Below are 20,682 nucleotides of genomic sequence, written 5' to 3' on the forward strand. Positions count from 1 at the left end.
AAAAAAAAAAAAAAAAAAAAAAAAAAAAAATTCACATACGTTGTTCGACATCTACATTCATTAAGAAATTACAAATTAAAACTACAATGAGAGGCCACTACACATATATTAGAACAGTTAAAATTTTAAAAAGTTAATCACGCCAAATGTTGGAGAGTATATGGAAGAATTGAGACACAAACACTATGGGAGGAAATGTAAAATGGTACAAATACTTTGAAAAATGTTTTAGCAGCTTTATATAGTCAAACATAAACCTACTATATCACTTAGCCATTCTCTTCTGAAGAGCAAGAAAAACATATTCACACATGAATAGTAAGTAAATGTTTATAGCATTCATAAACAGAACATAAAAAGATTAAATTACAAAAGAAAATATTTGGTAAAAATAGACCCAATCAAAATTTGATAACCAGAAACTGGAAACAATCCATATGCTAATAAGGATGATACAACAAAATTCTACTCAGCAATAAAAAAAGAATGAACTACTGATAAACAACATGGAATAAATTCAAAATAATTACGCTGAGTGAAAGAAACCAGATGTCCCCCCACAACCAAAAAGAGAATATACTGTATCATCTCACTTACATAAAATCCTCGAAAAATACCTGTACAGACTAATCAGCAGTGACAGAAAGCAGATTGTGACTGAAAGGGGGCCAAAAGGAGAAGCTGTGGATTACAAACAACTTTTGGATGGGTTCACTATTTTGGTGGTGGTGACGTTGATGGTTCCATGAGTTTATACATACATCAAAAGTAATCAAATTATTTACATGTTTGTTAGTGTACATTAAATAGATGTCAATAAAGCTGTATGTGTGTTGGGGGGTATCTAAGTAAAGATATTGAGTGAATATTAGAATATACAATGATGAACTTCAGTGGAGAGGTCTGGGTTGGACATACACATTTGAGTGGCAAGCATATAAATTACATTTGAAGTTACAAGCCTAGATGAAATCAACAAGGGAGGGAAGAGGGAAGGGAAGAAATCTGTGCCTTGTGGCATTCCAATGTTAAGAGGTTGGGGAAATGAGGAGGAAAACTGCGAAGGAGACAAAGAGTAACCAATGAAAAAGGAAGAAAGTCAGGAGACTTTGGAGACTGACAAACAAATGAAGAAAGTATTCAATGAGAAAGAAGTGACTGACTGTCAAATACTAATGATAGGTAGAATCCCCTCTGAACTTAACTTCAAGAAATGGAAGTACATTACTAACACAGGTAGAGGTAATTTCCATTCATTTACAAAATGACTAGGGTTGAGTAGTTAAATACTTTCCTGAGTAGCAGTACGGTATAATGGAAGAAGCTCACAAAGATTTTTGAGTAAGACCAGTTAAACTCACATTCAACCACTTAATAGCCACGTTACTTTGGGCAAGTAGCCTAACTCCGTCAAGTCTCGGTTTCCTTATTTGTAAAATGGAGAAAACGTCTTCACATGGGGTTTTCTGTGAGGATTTAGAATAAGTAAAACATCTAGCATAGGGCTTGGTAAATAATGTGCTCAATAAATAGAAGCATCGTCATCATCACCATCGTCAAAATCATCATCCCCAAGACAGGATTTCTCAACCTTGGCACTACTGACATTTCTGGCCAGGTAAGCCTTTGTTGTACGACCTCCCCATGCAGTTTAAGATGTTTAGCACTGTCTCTGGCCTTACCCACTAGACGCAGTAGCACTCTCTTACTTCCTCTTAGTGTGACAATGAAAAATGTCTCCAGACATTGCCAAATATACTAGGAGTGGAGTGGGGTAAAGGAGAGTAAATTGCCCTCACTTGAGAACAATGGTCCTAAGATTTACAACATAAGCTCTATATGTATTACTAAATTTTCAAGTGAAACAGAACCTAACAGTCTTCCTTTGATGATTCAGAATTTTGGATTCTTACAAGGTTACCATTAATAAGTATTATCACCAAGATGCAAAAGATAAAAGAAAAAGATATCCTGTATTTCCAGAAAGTTGTCTGTGAATAAGTCTTGATATTTTACCTTATAGTTTTCTGTTTCTCATAAAAGTTATATGCAACCTATCAAAAAAAGTAACTGAGTTTATGATTGGACTCTAAATAAAAGTAAACCGATTGTATTTTAATTAAAGTTTTATTTTTTAGGTTAGTGGTGGCTTCAGAAGAATTACATTAGGAAGCAGTCACTATTTCCACTTCAGGAAAATAGGTAGAGAGGATAAAAGGATAAAAACGCAACAAAACAAAACCACCAAAAGTACACTTGAAAGCTATCATGTTACTACATAAGCACAGATATATTGAGGGTACTGAGTTAAGGTGGCAGAGGGTTGATGCTACAAAGGCCTGATAATAATCATGAGGAAGCCTAATACTCAAACATAACTAGAGTGGATTTAAGGGACATTCTCTGCTACAGATCTGCTTAAAGGATTTCCTGTTGTTCCTTTGTGAGCTGATAAAATTGTGTCCTAATTACTTACACATGCTTGAAGGTAAAATCTTGCTTGGTAAATTATGATTTTCAACGCTCAAAGGTGAACTTATGGAGTTGAAAAACAAACAAACAAACAAAAAAACTGGTACCAGATAAGTAGCAAGAACTGCACAACCTTCCCATTTTATTTTATTTAATTAATTAATTTATTTTGAGACAGAGTCTTGCTCTCTCTCCCAGTCTGGAGTGCAGGGACGTGATCTCAGCTCACTGCAAGCTCCGCCTCCTGGGTTCACACCATTCTCCTGCCTCAGCCTCCCAAGTAGCTGGGACTATACGTGCTTGCCACCATGCCCGTCTAATTTTTTGTATTTTTTTTTTTTTAGTAGAGATGGGGTTTCACCGTGTTAGTCAGGATGGTCTCTATGTTCTCGATCTCCACAGTAACTCATGATCCAGCCAACGCTAGGCCTCCCAAAGTGGCCTGGGATTACAGGCCGATGAAACCACACCGCGCAACCTCATGATCCACCCGCCTAGGCCTCCCAAAGTGCTGGGATTACAGGCATGAACCACCGCGCCCGGCCACCACCCTTCCCATTTTATTTACAAGTTGACAGAATGATGGAAAAGGAGACTGTGAAAAAATTGGAAAAGATATGGGAACTTGGGAGCTGACAGAATCTTTTGAAAACTTTCATCTTTAGAATCGGCTATGAACAGAAGTCCTGATTGCTACAGTATGGTAAATGCTACGTACCCAATAAGATGTCACAAAAGGTAGTGGGCTAATGAGCCTACCTTGTTTTTTAAGCCACCCCAGAACCCTAACAAATCGTGGTGATGTTAGCCAAATTCTAGTGAAACTGTATAGACAAAAAAGCAGATAAAGAAATTATACAAAAAGGGCCCATGGGGAATGCATGTCAAATGCATTGCTCTCGAAATACATCAGAAATCTATGTTCAAAGGACAAGTAATACTCTCTCTCAGAATTGTCTCCCTCTAGAAATTAAAATCACAGCAATATTAACTTAGTCATGGGTGCTTTGTAGGGCTATTTTCCGTTTGCATATAGTCATATTTGTTGAATGGGATATATAGCTTAAAAAATCATACGTTTGAAAATAATTTATAGTATAAGTATTTTTATCTCAGTGATGTGAAGATAGTAGAGAATGAAAACTTGACTATAAACAAAAGACAGTAACGGGAGTGAGTGAAGCAGGCTAACATTAGAGGATGGGGAGTATATGCCCTATCTAAGGAAAACAGCAGTTACTTAATTCCAGCTGCCTGTTGCCATGTAGGAATGCAGATCCAGGTATTGTCAATCTTCAGGTTTTTAAAAAATAAAGTCTAAAATACAAACATTGACACAAAGCTCCCAATTTATAATACTGGCAACTTAGTCACATTACTTAAAATACTATATGGGTCAAACAGCCTTGCTTATAAGACAGACAATGCCCTTGGGTCAAAAGTTTGTGACCTCGTGAGAAAAGCTAAAAATTATAGTTATTGACATTTGGGAAAACATTAAAAATTATAAACAAATCTAAAAGGAAGAAAAAAAACTATATATAGACTTGATGGATTCTTCCCCTAAAATGTATTTTAAAATGCTGAAATATTTTTATGTATGTAAACACAAGCAATTAACCAAGCCTTGGTTAGTATATTTCAAAACAAAGGATAGTGTGGCACGTTAATAAGTATGTGGCAGAAGTAAGCCCCTGTGGACAAATATATTTGGATTAAAGTTGAACAGGTTTCTTCACTGCAGGCTTCTCAGCACTTACTAGACCAGTGTAAACTTTATGAAGCTTCAGAGGGGAACACAGTATTTATGTTTATTTAACTATGAACCCATTTTAATACAGAGCACTCTCTAGAACTTCTGTGCTATGCTTCAAGGAAGTCAGGTCTAATACCAGAAAAAGTTTAATTCAGTGTTTGCACTGGGCACAAGCAAATAACTCAGCAAGAAGCAGAGTTAATATTTTTCATTTATTCTGTAGCTATATTGTATAATATGCTGTAGCTTATTGGTATAGAATTAAAATTTACATTTTGAATTGAACTAGTAAAATATGGTCCTATTCCAAGGATCAATTGTTCCTTCTGGTTTAACACTGTCAGTTTTAAAAAGTGTGAGACATACGCCATTTCTTTTAAGTTAGTCATAAGACAGCACTTCTGCACTTTAACGAAGTATCCCCAAATTAGCTAAGCAATTAAGGTAATACACAAAGCTTTCAGTGTAGCAGTAAATTAAGCTACAACTACTATAAACTACTACACTAGTATCTAAAAGTTGTGAATAAAAACTAGAACCATGAGAAATTGTACCTATTATACGTGTAAGCAAAGGCATGAAACAAACCCATCTTCCCTCATCAGTAATCATTAGATTACAATCTTTAGAGCTAAGTTTTTTATAGCCTACAGTTTATATACTATATTGTGTATTTATAACCTGTAAAAGTAAATGACCATTTATTGTAAGGTAAATGAAAAAAATAAGATAAAAATGAAATAGCCCTTTGTTACCATAGTAAAAATAAATTTAAGATAGGTATGTAAAATAAGAAAATGCCCATTCGAAGTACTTACACAGATGCTCCTCAACTTACAATGGGGTTATGTCCTGATAAGCCCATCATAAACTGAAAATATCATAGGTTGAAAATGTATTTAATGTTTAACCTACTCTAAATGTGCCCAGAACACTTACATTACCCTACAGCTGGGCAAAACATAACAGAAATCCTATTTTATAATCAAGTATTGACTATCTCATGTAATTTGCTGACTACTGTAGTGAAGGTGAAAAAACAGAATGGTTGTATGGGTACTCGAAGTATAGATTCTACTGAATGCATATTGCTTTCACACCATCGTAAGTCAAAAAATCGTTAAGTTGAACCATCATCTGTATAGCTCTGGATAGTTTTCAGGCCTGTTCATATGACTGGCATTTAAGTACACATGCATAGATACATTTACTCTTAAAATGTATTTCTAGTAGTACTTTTTCCAGAGGTGTAAACAATGTTTAAAAATATTTCTGGATCTTCTCTTTGGAATTCTACTTTATACTAAGTTCACAACCTATATTATGAAAAAAGGAAATTGCTTTATAAAAGGAGATATCCTAATAAAAACAGTCCTAACTCAGAGTGAAGAAATATCAAATAATCTTCATTTATACTGGTAGTTAATCGAACAGGTACACGTATACTTTTTTTTATTTTTTGAGAAGCAGTCGCCCAGGCTGGAGTGCAGCGGCGTGATCTTGGCTCCCTGCAAGCTTCGCCTTCCAGGTTCATGCCATTCTCCTGCTTCAGCCTCCTGAGTAGCTGGGACTACAGGCGCCTGCCACCACGCCTGGCTAATTTTTTGTATTTTCAGTAGAGACAGGGTTTCACTGTGTTAGCCAGGATGGTCTTGATCTCCTGACCTTGTGATCCGCCTGCCTCGGCCTCCCAAAGTGCAGGGTGAGTCACTGTGCCTGGCCAGGTACACGTATACTTTTTTAACATTTATCCGAATATTCTATAAACTAGTTATGTGAATTATATGATTTAATAAAGAACCCATTTAGAAAATAAAGAAAATTGGCCATAATTTATTGAATTAAAATCTAAGAAATACTTAAAAAAAAAAAAAAAAGGAAAAAATGTATTAAAAAATATTGTTCTGGCTGGGCACGGTGGTGGCTCACACCTGTAATCCCAACACTTTGGGAGGCCAAGGAGGGAGGATCACAAGGTCTGGAGATCAAGACCAACCTGGCCAACATGGTGAAACTCTGTCTCTACTAAAAGTACAAAAATTAGCTGGGTGTGGTGGCGCACGCCTGTAATCCCGGCTACTTGGGAGGCTGAGGCACAAGAATCGCTTGAACTCAGGAGGCGGAGGCTGCAGTGAGCTGAGACTGCACCACTGCACTCTAGCCGGCAACAGAGGGAGACTCTGTCTCAAAAAAAAAAAAAGTAAAATTGTTCTTCTGCTTACTTAATGATACCATATGTTACATCATCGCTGGGCTTCCATTTTCTCATCTTTAGAAAGTAGAAAAATACCACCTACCTTACTGGCTGCTATGAGGATTACATAAGATAAACATGAAAGCACTCGATAAGTTTTAAAGCTCTCTATAAATATGATATCACAAAAATAGAAACAACTACTGATCTTTACCACCCAAAAAGGAAACAGCTTGACACGAGTCAAGGCACAATGCTCTGGTATCATCTGAGGTCAAACAAAGGATTCAAATGTCACAAAAGGTAATGCTTCATACTTTAATAAGTTAGTTTCTTTGTTAGTATTTTTATTATATATAGGTAACTTTGTTATATACCTTTTAAACACTGCTTTAGGTAAGAATATTTCCTTCTTCTTTTAAAAAAAGTTAAGCACCTCAAGAAAATTGGTAAAACAAAACAAACCAAAAAAATTTGGTTACTTTAGTTATGAAGAAAACAAATATCAATGTTAAAAGTAAACGAAACTTGAAAGATATTAGAGAGAAGAAAATAAAAAATTAGTGAGTTCTATGAGTTAATGTAAGAAATGTCAATAACTAAAACATCAATTTTAAAGGGACAATATCAATATACATTCTCTGAACTAGAATACCTTCCAGTTCTTACTGAATATAGGTAATATGGGTATACATATTCAAATATTACTTCTAAAGATTTTTATTTTTATTTTTTTTAGAGGCAGGGTTTCACTATGTTGTCCAGCCTTGAGTGCAGTGGGTATTCACAGGTGCAATCATTGCTCACTGCAGCCTCGAACTCCTGGGCTCAAGTGATTCTCCCACTTTAGTCTCCCGAGTAGTTGGGACTACAGGCATGCACCACTGCTCTTGGCAAGTATTTTTAAATGAACTGTCTAAAAACTTTTTTTCCAGGAAGTACACACAAAGTAATTTTGGATATATTGTCCTACCAGAGAAAAGCTTTAATTTTATTTATTCTTTTTTTCTTTTTTGAGACGGAGTCTCACTCTGTCACCCAGGCTGGATGGTGCAGTGGCACGATCTCACTGCAACCTCCGTCTCCTGGGTTCAAGCAATTCACCTGCCTCAGCCTCCCAAGTAACTGAGATTACAGGCACCAGTCACCACACCTGGCTAATTTTTGTATTTTTAGTAGAAAGAGGGTTTCACCATGCTGGCCAGGCTGATCTTGAACTCCTGAACTCAAGTGATCTGCCCGCCTTGGCCTCCCAAAGTGCTGGGATTACAAGTATGGGTCACCACGCCCGGCCAGAAAAAGCTTTAATTTTATTTAAAGGTGCCCTAGAATACTTTATGTGTTCTGGACAGTAAACAGATTTAGTAGCTGTAGAAATAATAGTAATGTAAGTTTATTAAATATTTCTTTTCAATTAAAGAATTCTTACATAGTAAAACAAATTTCAGATTTTTTACCAGCCAGAAGAAACAGTACTTGACAGTGTCCTTTTATATTATCAGAAACTATGCCTAAAAGCACCATGCATATGTAAATGCAATCTTTTACCTTCAACGTCATCTGAAAAGGTAGACAAAATAAATAAATAAAAGCGGGTGATAAAGACAACAGTTTTTTAAATATAGTAGTATACACAGTAAAATAGTAGCTTAAAATTAAAATGTTTAATAAGCTACATAACCCTTTGGAAGAACAGATCCATATTTACTTTGGTCAAATACCTCAGATATACTAAAAGAGATTTAGCATATGCTATATTTTTAGGACTAGGAGACAGATTTATCATTAGAAGGTTGTAAAATAGTCATACAGAACTCCAAAATGTAGTTCATTATGTCAGCTAAGAATTACCATTTCACAAAGCAATAAAAGCAAAGTATCAATAACAGAACTGAAGGACATGTCTTAATGTCTGTTTTTATTTTATTTTATTTTTGAGACAGAGTCTTCCTCTGTCGCCCAGGCTGGAGTGCTATGGTACAATCTCGGCTCACTGCAACCTCCGCCTCCTGGGTTCAAGTGATTCTACTGCCTCAGCCTCTTGAGTAGTTGGGATTACAGACGTGTGCCACCATGCCTGGCTAATTTTGATATTTTTAGTAGAGACAGGGTTTCACCATGTTGGTCAGGCTGGTCTCAAACTCCTGACTTCGTGATCTGCCCGCCCTGGCCTCCCAAAGTGCTGGAATTACAGGCGTGAGCCACCACACCGGCCTATTTTGTTTTTGTTTTTTTTTTAAGACAGAGTCTTGCTTTGTTGCCCAGGCTGGAGTGCAGTAGCGCAATCTTGGCTCACTGCAACCTCTGCCTCTCGGGTTCAAGTGATTCTCCTGCCTCAGCCTGTCAAGTAGCTGGGATTACAGGTGTGCAACACCATGCCCGGCTAATTTTTGTGTTTTTAGTACAGACGGGGTTTCTCCAGGTTGGCCAGGCTGGTCTCGAACAACCCCTGACCTCAAGTGATCCACCCTCCTCGGCCTCCCAAATTGCTGGGATTACAGGCGTGAGCCACCGCGGCCACCCCAATGTCTACTTTTTAATTGACTCTTTCAGAATGACTACATTTTCAGGAAAAAAAAGGTCCTCAATAAAATTGATTCTATTACTGTTTATCCAAAGGATCATTTTGGATGCTAAATTAAAGAGCCTAAAACACAAAGAAAAAATGAAACAGGTGGGCTCTAAACACGATTATAACATGATTTATAACAAAGAAAACCACCTAAAAAATATTGTTGCTACAAATTTTTTTTAAGAACAGAAAAAATTACTCCAGCAAATTAACTAGAAAAGAGTTAAATTTTAATCTGAAACAACTAAGGGGATAAAAGGAAAGAAAATAATGTAATTTTTTAAAATGTGTTTGAATAACTGTGTTGTATCTAACTTTCTCATTGTAGAAATAACTAGGGAAAATAAGTATCTTTTGCTTCAAAGTATATTCTTGAGTGTTTTGTATATATGTATTGTCATGTGACTGACAACCTTTTTTCCATGGGTACCAAATTACATTTACTAAATATTTTTCACCCTTAAGAAATTAATAAAGTTAAGCTATAGGATGGATAGATATGGAGAAATTGGTTAAAACAATTTTTTTTTTAATGAGATGGGGTCTCACTTATGTTGCCCAGGCTGGTCTCAAACTCCTAGGTTCAAGCAATCCTTCCACCTCAGCCTTCCAAAGTGCTGGGATTACGGACATGAGCCATAACACCCAGCCAAAATAAAAGTTTTTTTAAAAATAATATTTATGTCTAAGAAATTGTGACTATGCAACATGATCCAGTTTCAGATGTTCTCAATACTAGTATTCTGTGAAGTTAACATTGACATATATTCCTGCTCTATCTTTATTTTAATAAAATAAGAGCAAGGTCAATATGTATCTATACTTCTTTATTATCTGTCTTCTCAGAATTTTGAGAGATCATATAATTTCAGTCTAAATTAGATTTATAAAATGTATGAATATATCCACTGTTCTGACTTTACAGAATAATGAAAAATCTACTGTGTCCTACTGTAACCGCCAATTTGATATGACAAATACACTCTTCAACAGAACTGTGAAATGTTACTGCATATGTTTTGCAACATATAGAAAATGTACACAGGACAAAATGTATACAGACCTCAATCAAGCTTCACACAGTGACAATAAATAAAAACAGACAACTTTATGTTAAGTGTGCAGGCATTTAAAAAAAAAAAGAAAATGAATATGCCAAAGAAACGTGTGGATTTCAAACTGACTCATATCATTGTTCACCAAACAGACATAATGTAAAGAAAAAAAATCTAAATTTAATAAATTGCTGCACTTTATAAATTATAAGTCCTATGTAAAATTTTAGTATTTATTAGGAAAACCCTAATTTTATATTGCTCACTAGATAATAATATATATTTTCAATCAATAGTCATAAATAATTATTTAATCCAGAACTGGCTAATATGCATACTGCCTAAATAAAACCAAACACAAGTGGGGAAAAATATTACTTACAAAGAAGGATCTTATTCCATCTCACTATAATGTTCCGATTTACACACAAAGCAATCATCCTAAAGACACTTTTCTAGATCTAAGCCTATGTGTTTATTAAATTCTTTTAATGAAAAAAGTAAAAAACCTTACACATTTATAAAATAAGTCCAACTTTAAAACCAGCAAAATTAGCACAACCCAGTTAATTTTATGTACAGAAAACACAGTAAAAATAACCGGAAACTTACCTACTTCTTCTTCTTCATCATTAGATATTATATTATATAGTGTGTCCAAAGCATAACCTATTATTTCAGAATCCGAACTGGAAAAAAGAAATTATTACACTTATACACTGCTGATGAGAGTGTAAACTGTTACGACCATTTTTAGTTATTTAGCAATTTTAGAAAATTCCATTTCTAAAGGCCTACTCTAAGAAAATATCAGAGTGCAAACTGTAAAAAATGTGTAATTAACATCAAAAAGTAAGTAAGTAACATCAAAAAGATTAAAACACTTGACAGTAAACTTTATAAAGAAGTATAGGACTACTACATTGAAATGGCCAATAATCACATGAAGAGACCGTCAACATCTTCAGTCATTGGGGAAATACAAATCAAAACAATTAGAAAACGAGGCTGGGCTGGGCGCGGTGGCTCACACCTATAATCCCAGCACTTTGGGAGGCCGAGGTGGGGGGGATCACCTGAGGTCAGGAGTTCGAGACCAGCCTGACCAATATGGAGAAACCCTGTCTCTACTAAAAATACAAAAAATTAGCTGGGAGTGGTAGATGCATGCCTGTAATCCCAGCTACTTGGGAGGCTGAGGTAGGAGAATCATTTGAACCCAGGAGGCAGAGGTTGTGGTGAGCCAGATTGCACCACTGCACTCCAGCCTGGGCAACGAAAGGGAAACTCCATCTCAAAAAAAAAAAAAAAAAAGAAAATGAGGCAGGGTGCAGTGGCTCACACCTGTAATCCTAGCACTTTGGGAGGCCAAGGTGGGCAGATCACGTGAGGTCAGGAGTCTGACAGCAGCCTGGCCAATATAGTCAAACTCTGTCTCTACTAAAAATACAAAAATTAGCTGGGTGTGGTGGTGCATGTCTGTAATCCCAGCTACTGGGGAGGCTGAGGCAGGAGAATCACTTGAACCCAGGAGGCAGAGGTTGCAGTGAGCTGAGATCGTGCCACTGCACTCCAGCCTGGGCAACAGAGAGAGACTCCATCTCAAAAAAAACAAAAGAAAAGGAAATTAAGAAATAACCACTTTATATTTTATATTTACTAGGATGGTCACTTTTTTTTTTTTTTTTTTTGAGGATGGAGTCTCGCTCTGATCACCAGGCTGGGAGTGACTTGTGGCGGGATTCCAGCTCACGGGCAAGATCCGCCTCCTGGGTTCACGCCCATTCTCTGCCTCAGCCCCCGGGTAGCTGGATACAGGCTGCGCACCTCGCCCGCTAGTTTTTTGTAGTTTTTTAGTAGAGACGGTTTTCACTGTTAGCCAGGATGTCTCTCGATCTCCTGACCTCGTGATCCGCCGGTCTCGGCCTCCCAATGTGCTGGGATTACAGGCTTGAGCCACCGCGCCCGGCCGGATGATCACTTTTTAATAAAGGTTAATAACAAGTGCTGGTAAGAATACAGAGAAATTGGGACCTTCACACATTGTGGGTGGAAATATAAAATGTTATAGCCATTTTATACAAGTATTTATACTCTGTAGTGAACAGAGTTTGGCAATTCCTCAAAAAGTTAACTTATCCCATGACCCACCAACTGCACTGCTAGATACAGAACACAGTGAAATGAAAACGTATGTCCTTACAAAAATCAGTACATGAATGTTCATAGCAGCATTACTCATAATAGCAAAAAAGTGGAAATACCCAAAATGTCCAGCAATTGATGAATGGGTAAACGAAATGTGGTATAACTACACAAAAGATTATTCAGCCATAAAAAAGAATGATGTACTAATACATGCTGCAACATGGATGAACCTTAAAATATTATGCTGTCGAAGAAGCCAGAAACAAGGGCCACATATGGTATAATTCCATCTATATGAAATGTCCAAAACAGTCAAATCTATAAAGACAGAAAGTAGATTAGTGGTTGTCAAGTATGCCAGAGGGGGTGGGGGAGGAAAACAGAAAATGACAGATAATGAATATGGGATTTCTTTTTGGCATGATGCAAATGTTCTGGAATTAGAGAGAGTGGTGATGATTGTACAATTTTGTGAATATATTAAAACCACTAAAATGTACACTTTAAAAGAGTGAACTTTATGATATACAAATTATATCTCAATTTAAAAAAACCATTGAGGTATCATGGTTTTGAAAACGTCAGTGAGAGACAAGTTTTGGGCCCTGAGTATGGGAGTTAGGAGAATGAGTGGTCTCTCCTTAACATGGTTACAGGGGGCTGGGCGTGGTGGCTCACACCTATAGTCCCAGCACTTCGGGAGCCCGAAGTAGGCAGATCACCTGAGGTCAGCAGTTCAAGACCAGTTTGACCAACATGGAGAAACCATGTCTCTACCAAAAATACAAAATTAGCTGGGCATGGTGGGGCATGCCTGTAATCCCAGCTACTCGGGAGGCTGAGGCAGAAGAATTGCTTGAACCCGGGAGGCAGAGGCTGCGGTGAGCCGAGATCGAGCCATTGCACTCCAGTCTGGGTAATAGGAGCAAAACTCTGTCTCGGGAAAAAAAAAAAAAAAGGATGGTTATAGGGAAGCAGACCCCACAGCCAGATGGGGTTTAAGGTAATGTCAAGAAAGGGAACAAAACTTTGTTTGACATAGCTGAAGATGAAGAGGGTTCAGTGTAAGGATTCTCAGCATTAGTTGTATAGGTCAGGAGAAGAAAGATGAAACAGTAATGAAGATGAGAATGTGGAGAGGGGAGATGGTTGTAGAATATAGACCTCTGAGGCCGGGCACAGTGGCTCATGCCTGTAATCCCAGCATTTTGGGAGGCTGAGGCAGGCGGATCACGAGGTCAGGAGATTGAGACCATCCTGGCTAAGATGGTGTTACCCCATCTCTACTAAAAAAATAAAAATAAAAATACAAAAAATTAGTTGGAGTGGCATGTGCCTGTAATCCCAGCTACTTGGGAGGCTGAGGCAGGAGAATCACTTGAACTCGGGAAGTGGAGGCTGCAGTGATGCAGTGAGCCGAGATCGTGCCACTGTACTCCAGCCTGGGCAACAGAGTGAGACTTTGTCTAAAAAAATAAAATCAAATAAATAGACCCCTGCATTCAATTAAATTTAAAAAAATCTTCAGAGAACACTCTGAAAACAGGAAAACAGATAAGTACCACAGGCAAATGGAAAGGGAATTTAACACAAGAAAGGGAATGAAACACAACAAGGCTATTATATGTTTTTCTTTGTTATTATTGTCTGAGAATTAAAATAAAACATTCAGCAGCCCCTGACGTGATACAATTATTTGTTCACACACTCACAAGACCATGTGGTATACTCTACTTCTAAGCATAATGCCTAACACAGTAAATGTGCAATAAATTTTTTTAACCTATTACTTAACCTTTATCAAGAGTATCTACACACTTCTGCTGTGTGGCAAAAATGACAATAGCTGGGTGCAGTGGCTCATGCCTGTAATCCCAGCACTTTGGGAGGCTGAGGCGGGCAGATCACCTGAGGTCAGGAGTTCGAGACCAGCCTGACCAACATGGAGAAACCCCATCTCTACTAAAAATACAAAAAATTAGCTGGCCGTGGTGGCAGGTGCCTGTAATCCCAGCTACTTGGGAGGCTGAGGCAGGAGAATCACTTGAATCCAGGAGGCAGAGGTTGCAGTGAGCCGAGATCATGGCATTGCACTCTAGCCTGGGGAACAAGAGTGAAACTCTGTCTCCAAAAAAAAAAAAAAAAAAAAGACAATAAAGACCACTTTACATTAGAGATGCTAATCATTTCATCATTAACTTTATACGACTTGGTAATAAAATGTGCGTGTGATTTCACACTCATAGAATAAAAAAGATTATAAGTATGTATAATCAGCACACTAATCTGCTCCTTTTTTCCAGCTCTTCTAAAGGCCACCCACATTCCCTGGCTCATGGCTCCTTCTCTCCATTTTCAAAGCCACGAAGAGCAGGTTGAGTCCTTTTTTTCTGTCACAGGACTCTGACCTCCTCTTCTGCATTCCTGTTCTACTTCTTTTTTGTTTTGAGACAGAGTCTTGCTCTGTTGCCCAGGCTGGAGTGCAGTGGCGCCATCTTGCCTCACTGCAAGCTCTGCCTCCTGGATTCTTGCCATTCTCCTGCCTCAGCCTCCCGAGTAACTGGGACTACAGGTGCCTGCCACCATGCCTGGCTGATTTTTTGTATTTTTAGTAGAGATGGGGTTTCACCGTGTTAGCCAGGATGGTCTCGATCTCCTGACCTCATGATTCACCTGCCTTGGCCTCCCAAAGTGCTGGGATTACAGGTGTTAGCCACCACGCCCGGCCTTTTCCTGTTCTGCTTCTAAGGACCCTGTGATAACATTGGGTCCACCAGGGTAATCCAGAATAATTCTCTCATCTCAAAGTCCTTAACTTAATCATATCTGCAAAGTCTCTCTCACTATCTAAGATAAAATTCGCAGGTTTTGTTGATTAGGATGTAGGTATCTTTGGGAGACCACAATTCTGTCTACCACAGTTACCTACTATGATGTTAATAACACAGAGAGACCTGATGCATCCAATTCACTTATTCAAATACACTAGACTTACTGGCTTTGAAAAGGTAGTCAATTTGAGTTACACTGTCTGGGGAGAAGAAAAAAGGTCCTAACTGGTATGGAAAAGCAGCTGGGCATAACTGAAATATAACTGAAAATGAATCTATGAGGTTAGACAGGCAGTACACAGATCTTTTAAAAGCATTTATATTTTGCTTTGTTTGAGAAACATGAACTTTACATTTCACTGAACTGGTGAAATGCATTAAATGGGAGAAAGACTGAAGATGTGCATTTCAGAAGGATAATTCTTGCAATATATAGACTGAATGGAAATACAAAGAGATTGGAGAAAAATAATACTTTGGAGATGATGATTGTTTTCAACTATTGTCCAAAACTTTTCGATTCAGCTCCTTTCAAAAAAGTGAAGCCTAATTCTCCTCTCCTTAAGTATAGACTGTACTTATTAACCTGCTTCTAACAACTAGAATACGATGGGATTGCCAGTACATGACTTTGGAGATTGAGTTATAAAAGGCATTGTGGCTTTCTATTTGTTATCTCTCTAGGATAGTTTGCTCTGGGAGAGCAGCTGAGATACCAAACAGCCCCACTAAGAGAGAAACATGGTGAGGAACTGAGGCCTCTTGTCAACAGTAATGTGAGTAAGCCATCTTGGAATCAGATCCTCCAGCCCCAGTCAAGCCTTCAGATGACTGCAGACCTAGCTGATGGCTTCATGGCAACCTCATGAGAGACCCTCAGCCCACTTAGCTAAGTTGCTCCTCAATTCCTGATCCACAGAAACTGTGAGATGATAAATATTTTATTTTGAACCACTAAGTTTCAAAGTAATTTGCTACACAGTCAGATAACCAACACAGAGGTTATGGAAATTATTTAAGTGATTGACATTGAGCCAGAACTAAGGCCAAAAAAGGAAATGGAAAGAAAATAATGGACTCTAGCTGTTTTTTGGCCTGTGTAGGCATGATGAGTTCAGGAGAGGAATGAGTTCCCTAAGAATCCTCCAGTTTCTCACTTGAATGGAAAGATGCTCATGACTGAGATGAACTTAGGGTAAAAGCAGTTGAAGGGGGCATGGAAAGCCTAGAAGGAGGACCAGAGAAAAATTAACTTTGAATATTTTGAATTTGAAAGGCTTATGAGAGATTTCGGTAGGGTAGAAATGTATGATGTGCAGCTAAAGCTTATAAGACACATTCAACTGTAGCTAAGATCTGGAAGCTATCTATGCACAGTTAATGAAAACCAAAGATGGAGATAAAAATCTCTTAAAAAGAAATTGACGGCCAGGTGTGGTGGCTCACACCTGTAATCCCCAGCACTTTTGGAGGCTCAGGTGGGCGGATAACCCGAGGTCGGGAGTTCGAGACCAGCCTGATCAACATCGAGAAATCCCATCTCTACTAAAAATACAAAATTAGGCAGGCATGGTGGTGCATGCCTGTAATACTAGCTACTCAGGAGGCTGAGGCAGCAGAATCGCTTGAACCCGGGAGGCAGAGGCTGCAGTGAGCCTAGATTGCACTATTGTACTCTAGCCTGGGCAACGAAAATGAAACTGTCTCAAAAAAAAAAAAAGAAAAAAATTGAAAGAGCTAAAAATAGGCTAAATGATGCTTCTTTTTCTTTTTTTTTTTTTTTTTGAGATGGAGTTTTGCTCTCGTTGCCCAGGCCTGGAGTGCAATGCGGTGATCATTGGCTCACTGCAACCTCTGCCTCCCAGGTTCAGGCGATTCTCCTGCCTCAGCCTCTCTAGTAGCTGGGATTACAGGCATGTGCCACCATAACCGGCTATATTTTGTACTTTTAGTAGAGACGGGGTTTCTCCATGTTGGTCAGGCTGGTCTTGAACTCCCGACCTCAGATGATCCACCCACCTCAGCCTCCCAAAGTGCTGGGATTACAGGCATGAACCATCGTGCCCGGCCGCTTCTTTTTCTTTAAATTTATATTTATTTTTTCAAGACAAGGTCTCACTCTGCTGCCCAGGTTGGAGTACAGTGGTATGATCATGGCTCACTGCAGCCTTGACTTCCTAGGCTCAAGTGATCCTCCCACCTCAGCCTCCCGAGAAGCTGGGACCACAGGTATGTGACACCACACCCAGCTAATTTTTATTTTATTTTATTATTTATCTTTTTTGTTTTTGTGAGACAGAGTCTCGCTCTGTTGCCCAGATTAAAGTGCAGTTGCTCGATCTTGGTTAACTGTAGTCTCCATCTCCTGGGTTCAAGTGATTTCTCCTGCCTCAGACTCCTGAGTAGCTGGGATTACAGGCACACACCAGCAGGCCTGGCTAATTTTTGTATTTTTAGTAGAGACCAGGTTTCACCATTTGGCCAGACTGGTCTCGAACTCCTGATCTCAAGTAATCCACCTGCCTCGGCTTCCCAAATTGCTGGGATTCCAGGTGTGAGCCACCATTCCTGGCCTAATTTTTACTTTTTATATTGCCCAGACTAGTATCGAACTCCCGGGCTCAAGCAATCCTCTCACCTCAACCTTCCAAGGTGCCGGAATTTCAGGCTTGAGCCACCATACCTGGCAATCTTTCTCTTAAGACAGGCTCATATTTAACATTTAACTCTTATTACTGCAGTTTATTTCTCTTAAAAAGCAAGTCTGAATACCAAAATATGTATATTATATGTAAATGAATATCTACTTGCTCAATGTAAATGAATACCACTTGCTCAATTCAAACTCAAAATCTCAAGCCTCTAAATGAAAGAGTTGCTTCATCCCATTTTTATGTCTGTTCTATGCTTAACACAGTGGCTTGTACTCAGTGTCCAATAAATATTTATCAAAATGACAACTGAAGTAAAAACTTCATAGCTTTAGTATGTCAACAACTTTTGGCGCCAGGTGCAGTGGCTCACACCTATAATCACAGTACTTTGGGAGGCCAAGTTGGGCAGATCGCCTAAGCCCAGGAGTTCGAGACAAGCCTGGGCAACATGGCAAACCCCATCTCTACCAAAAAATACCAAAAAAAAAAAGCAATCTTTTGGAATAGTGATGCTGACTCTAAAACAAATTAAAAGTTCAAGAAAGATTAGGGAAAAAAATCATTACATAGAGACTTACCGATCTGTTTGTAAAACATGAATAAGATGTTCCATAGCTTGTATACCCACTTCCAAGCGATATTTCTGCACATAAAAATAAAAATGTTACTAAAGTAACTAATATCCAACTTAAGAAACTTAAAACATTTACAAAGTTACAAACCTTAGATAATGATTTGAGAGCACGTACGGCATTTCTTCGATCATCCAATAAAGTAGATGAAGCTACTCTGTCACAAAGCTTTTGAATCTGTCATGAAAAAATAAAATGGCATTAAAATAATTTTAAAAAAACATGAAATTTTTATCCCCTAAATGTATGCCATGTAATTAAAAAAAAAATTCAGCACACGGGATGTAACAGAAATAGTCTTTCAGAAATCTATCCATTTAGTAGTAGTATAACCTCATTACAGAGATCAAATAGTTTTTTTTTGCAGAGACCTAAAAAGTGGGAGGGGCTGAAAGAGAAGTCAAAATAAAGCATATAAATTAAGGAATTAAAAGAAATAATTGGTAAAATCATAGCTTTCTAATCAGGTCCATTATGATTGTTTGAACCACGAGGGGAGCATAATCCAATATGGTTATGATAGAAGATAGACAGTTATTTAAAATTTTTAAAATAGTAATTGTTTACATAACTTTTTCCTGACATTTTCATCATATATTTGAAGAAGAAAAGTCAAAACTTTATATCAAAACTTTTATGTTTTAAGTGTGCCTCAAAATGTACAAGGATGAAATGCTTCATTATACAATAATTTATAGAAACCAAAACTTTTTTTTTTTTTTTTTTGAGACAAAGTCTCGTTCTTGTCCCCCAGGCTGGAGTGTGACAGGGTGATCTCAACTCACTGCAACCTCCGCCTCTTGGGTTCAAGGGATTCTACTGCCTCGGCCCCCTGAAAAGCTGGGATTACAGGCACCTGCCACCATGCCCGGCTAATTTTAGTATTTTTAGTAGACAGGGTTTCACCATATTGGCCAGGCTGGTCTAGAGCTCCTGACTTCAGGCGATCCACCCGCCTGGGCCCCGCAAAGTGCTGGGATTACAGGCGTGAGCCACTGCGCCCAGCTGAAACCAAAATTTCAACTAAATTTTAAAACAAATCTTGGAACATTATTAAAATAGGAAAAAACAAATAACAACATGCTAATACAATTGTAATACATTCTTTGATGGAACGCCATGTAGGTATTCAAAAGAATTAACTACTGATATGAAAATACCATGGTACAGTAATGAGAAAAAAAAAAGCAAGTTATAAAACTAAATTTAAATTACAGATTCAGTAAAGCAAAAGTACCAGATTGTGCATATAAAATTACATTTAAAAAGAATGTGGAAACCTAAAACTATAAAACTTCTAGAAGAAAGCATATGAGAAAATCCTCGTGACCTTTATTTAGGCAAAGACTTCTAAGATGCCACATTCATAAAAGAAAAATTAGAATGGGCACAGTGGTTCACACCTGTAATCTCAGCACTTTGGGAGGCCAAGGCGGGCGGATCACAAAGTCAAGAGATCGAGGCCTTCCTGGCCAACATGGTGAAACCCTGTCTCTACTAAAAATACAAAAATTAGCTGGGTGAGGTAGTGCGTGCCTGTAGTCCCAGCTACTCAGGAAGCTGAGGCAGGAGAATCGCTTGAACCTGGGAGGCGGAGGTTGCAGTGAGCTGAGATCGCATCACTGCACTCCAGCCTGGTGACAGAATGAGACTCTGTCTCAAAAATAAATAAATAAGAAAAATGTAATAAATTAGATTTCATCACTTCTGCTTTTTTTTTTTTTGAGATGGGTTCTTGCTCTATCTCCCAGTTTGGAGTACATTGGTGCAATCACAGCTCACCGTAGCCTCAACCTCCTGTGCTCAAGCAATCCTCCCACCTCAGCTTCTCGAGTAGCTAGGCCCACAGGCACACAACCACAACCACACCTGGCTAATATTGTAATTTTTAGAGACAGCGTCTAACTATGTTGCTCAGTCTTCTCTTGAACTCCTGGTCTCAAGCGATTCTTCCACGTTGGCCTCCCAAAGTGCTGGGATTACAGATGTGAGCCACTGCACCCAGCCCCGCTTCTGCTGTTCAAAAGACAGTATGAAGAGACTGAAAAGGTAAACCACAGACTGGGTGAAAATATTTGGAAAACATCTGATAAAGAACATAGTTTAGGCCAGGCATGGTGGCCTGTAATCCTAGCACTTTGGGAGGCCGAGGTGGGCAGATCATGAGGTCAGGAGATCGAGACCATCCTAGCTAACATGGTGAAACCCCGTCTCTATTAAAAATACAAAAAAAATTATCTGGGCATGGTGGCAGGTGCCTGTAGTCCCAGCTACTCGAGAGGCTGAGGCAGGAGAAAGGGGTGAACCCGGGAGGCGGAGCTTGCAGTGAGCCGAGACACGCCACTGCACTCCAGCCTGGGCGACAGTG

General features: G+C 38.5%; 1 protein-coding gene across 1 annotated transcript in view; it reads right to left on the reverse strand.

The window, feature by feature from the left end:
• Nucleotides 1-20,682, reverse strand: part of USO1 (USO1 vesicle transport factor) — an 89,895-nt gene that overhangs the window by 48,305 nt on the left and 20,908 nt on the right. The window contains exons 2-5 of the mRNA XM_017876604.1: nucleotides 18,405-18,491; nucleotides 18,261-18,325; nucleotides 10,662-10,738; nucleotides 7,971-7,982 (exon numbers count right to left, since the gene is read on the reverse strand). Coding sequence (XP_017732093.1) covers nucleotides 7,971-7,982; nucleotides 10,662-10,738; nucleotides 18,261-18,325; nucleotides 18,405-18,491 — 241 coding nt within the window. The remainder of the gene's footprint in view (nucleotides 1-7,970; nucleotides 7,983-10,661; nucleotides 10,739-18,260; nucleotides 18,326-18,404; nucleotides 18,492-20,682) is intronic.

The sequence above is a fragment of the Rhinopithecus bieti genome, unplaced genomic scaffold (assembly GCF_001698545.2).
Source record: "Rhinopithecus bieti isolate Rb0 unplaced genomic scaffold, ASM169854v2 scaffold_8675, whole genome shotgun sequence".
NCBI lineage: Eukaryota > Metazoa > Chordata > Mammalia > Primates > Cercopithecidae > Rhinopithecus > Rhinopithecus bieti.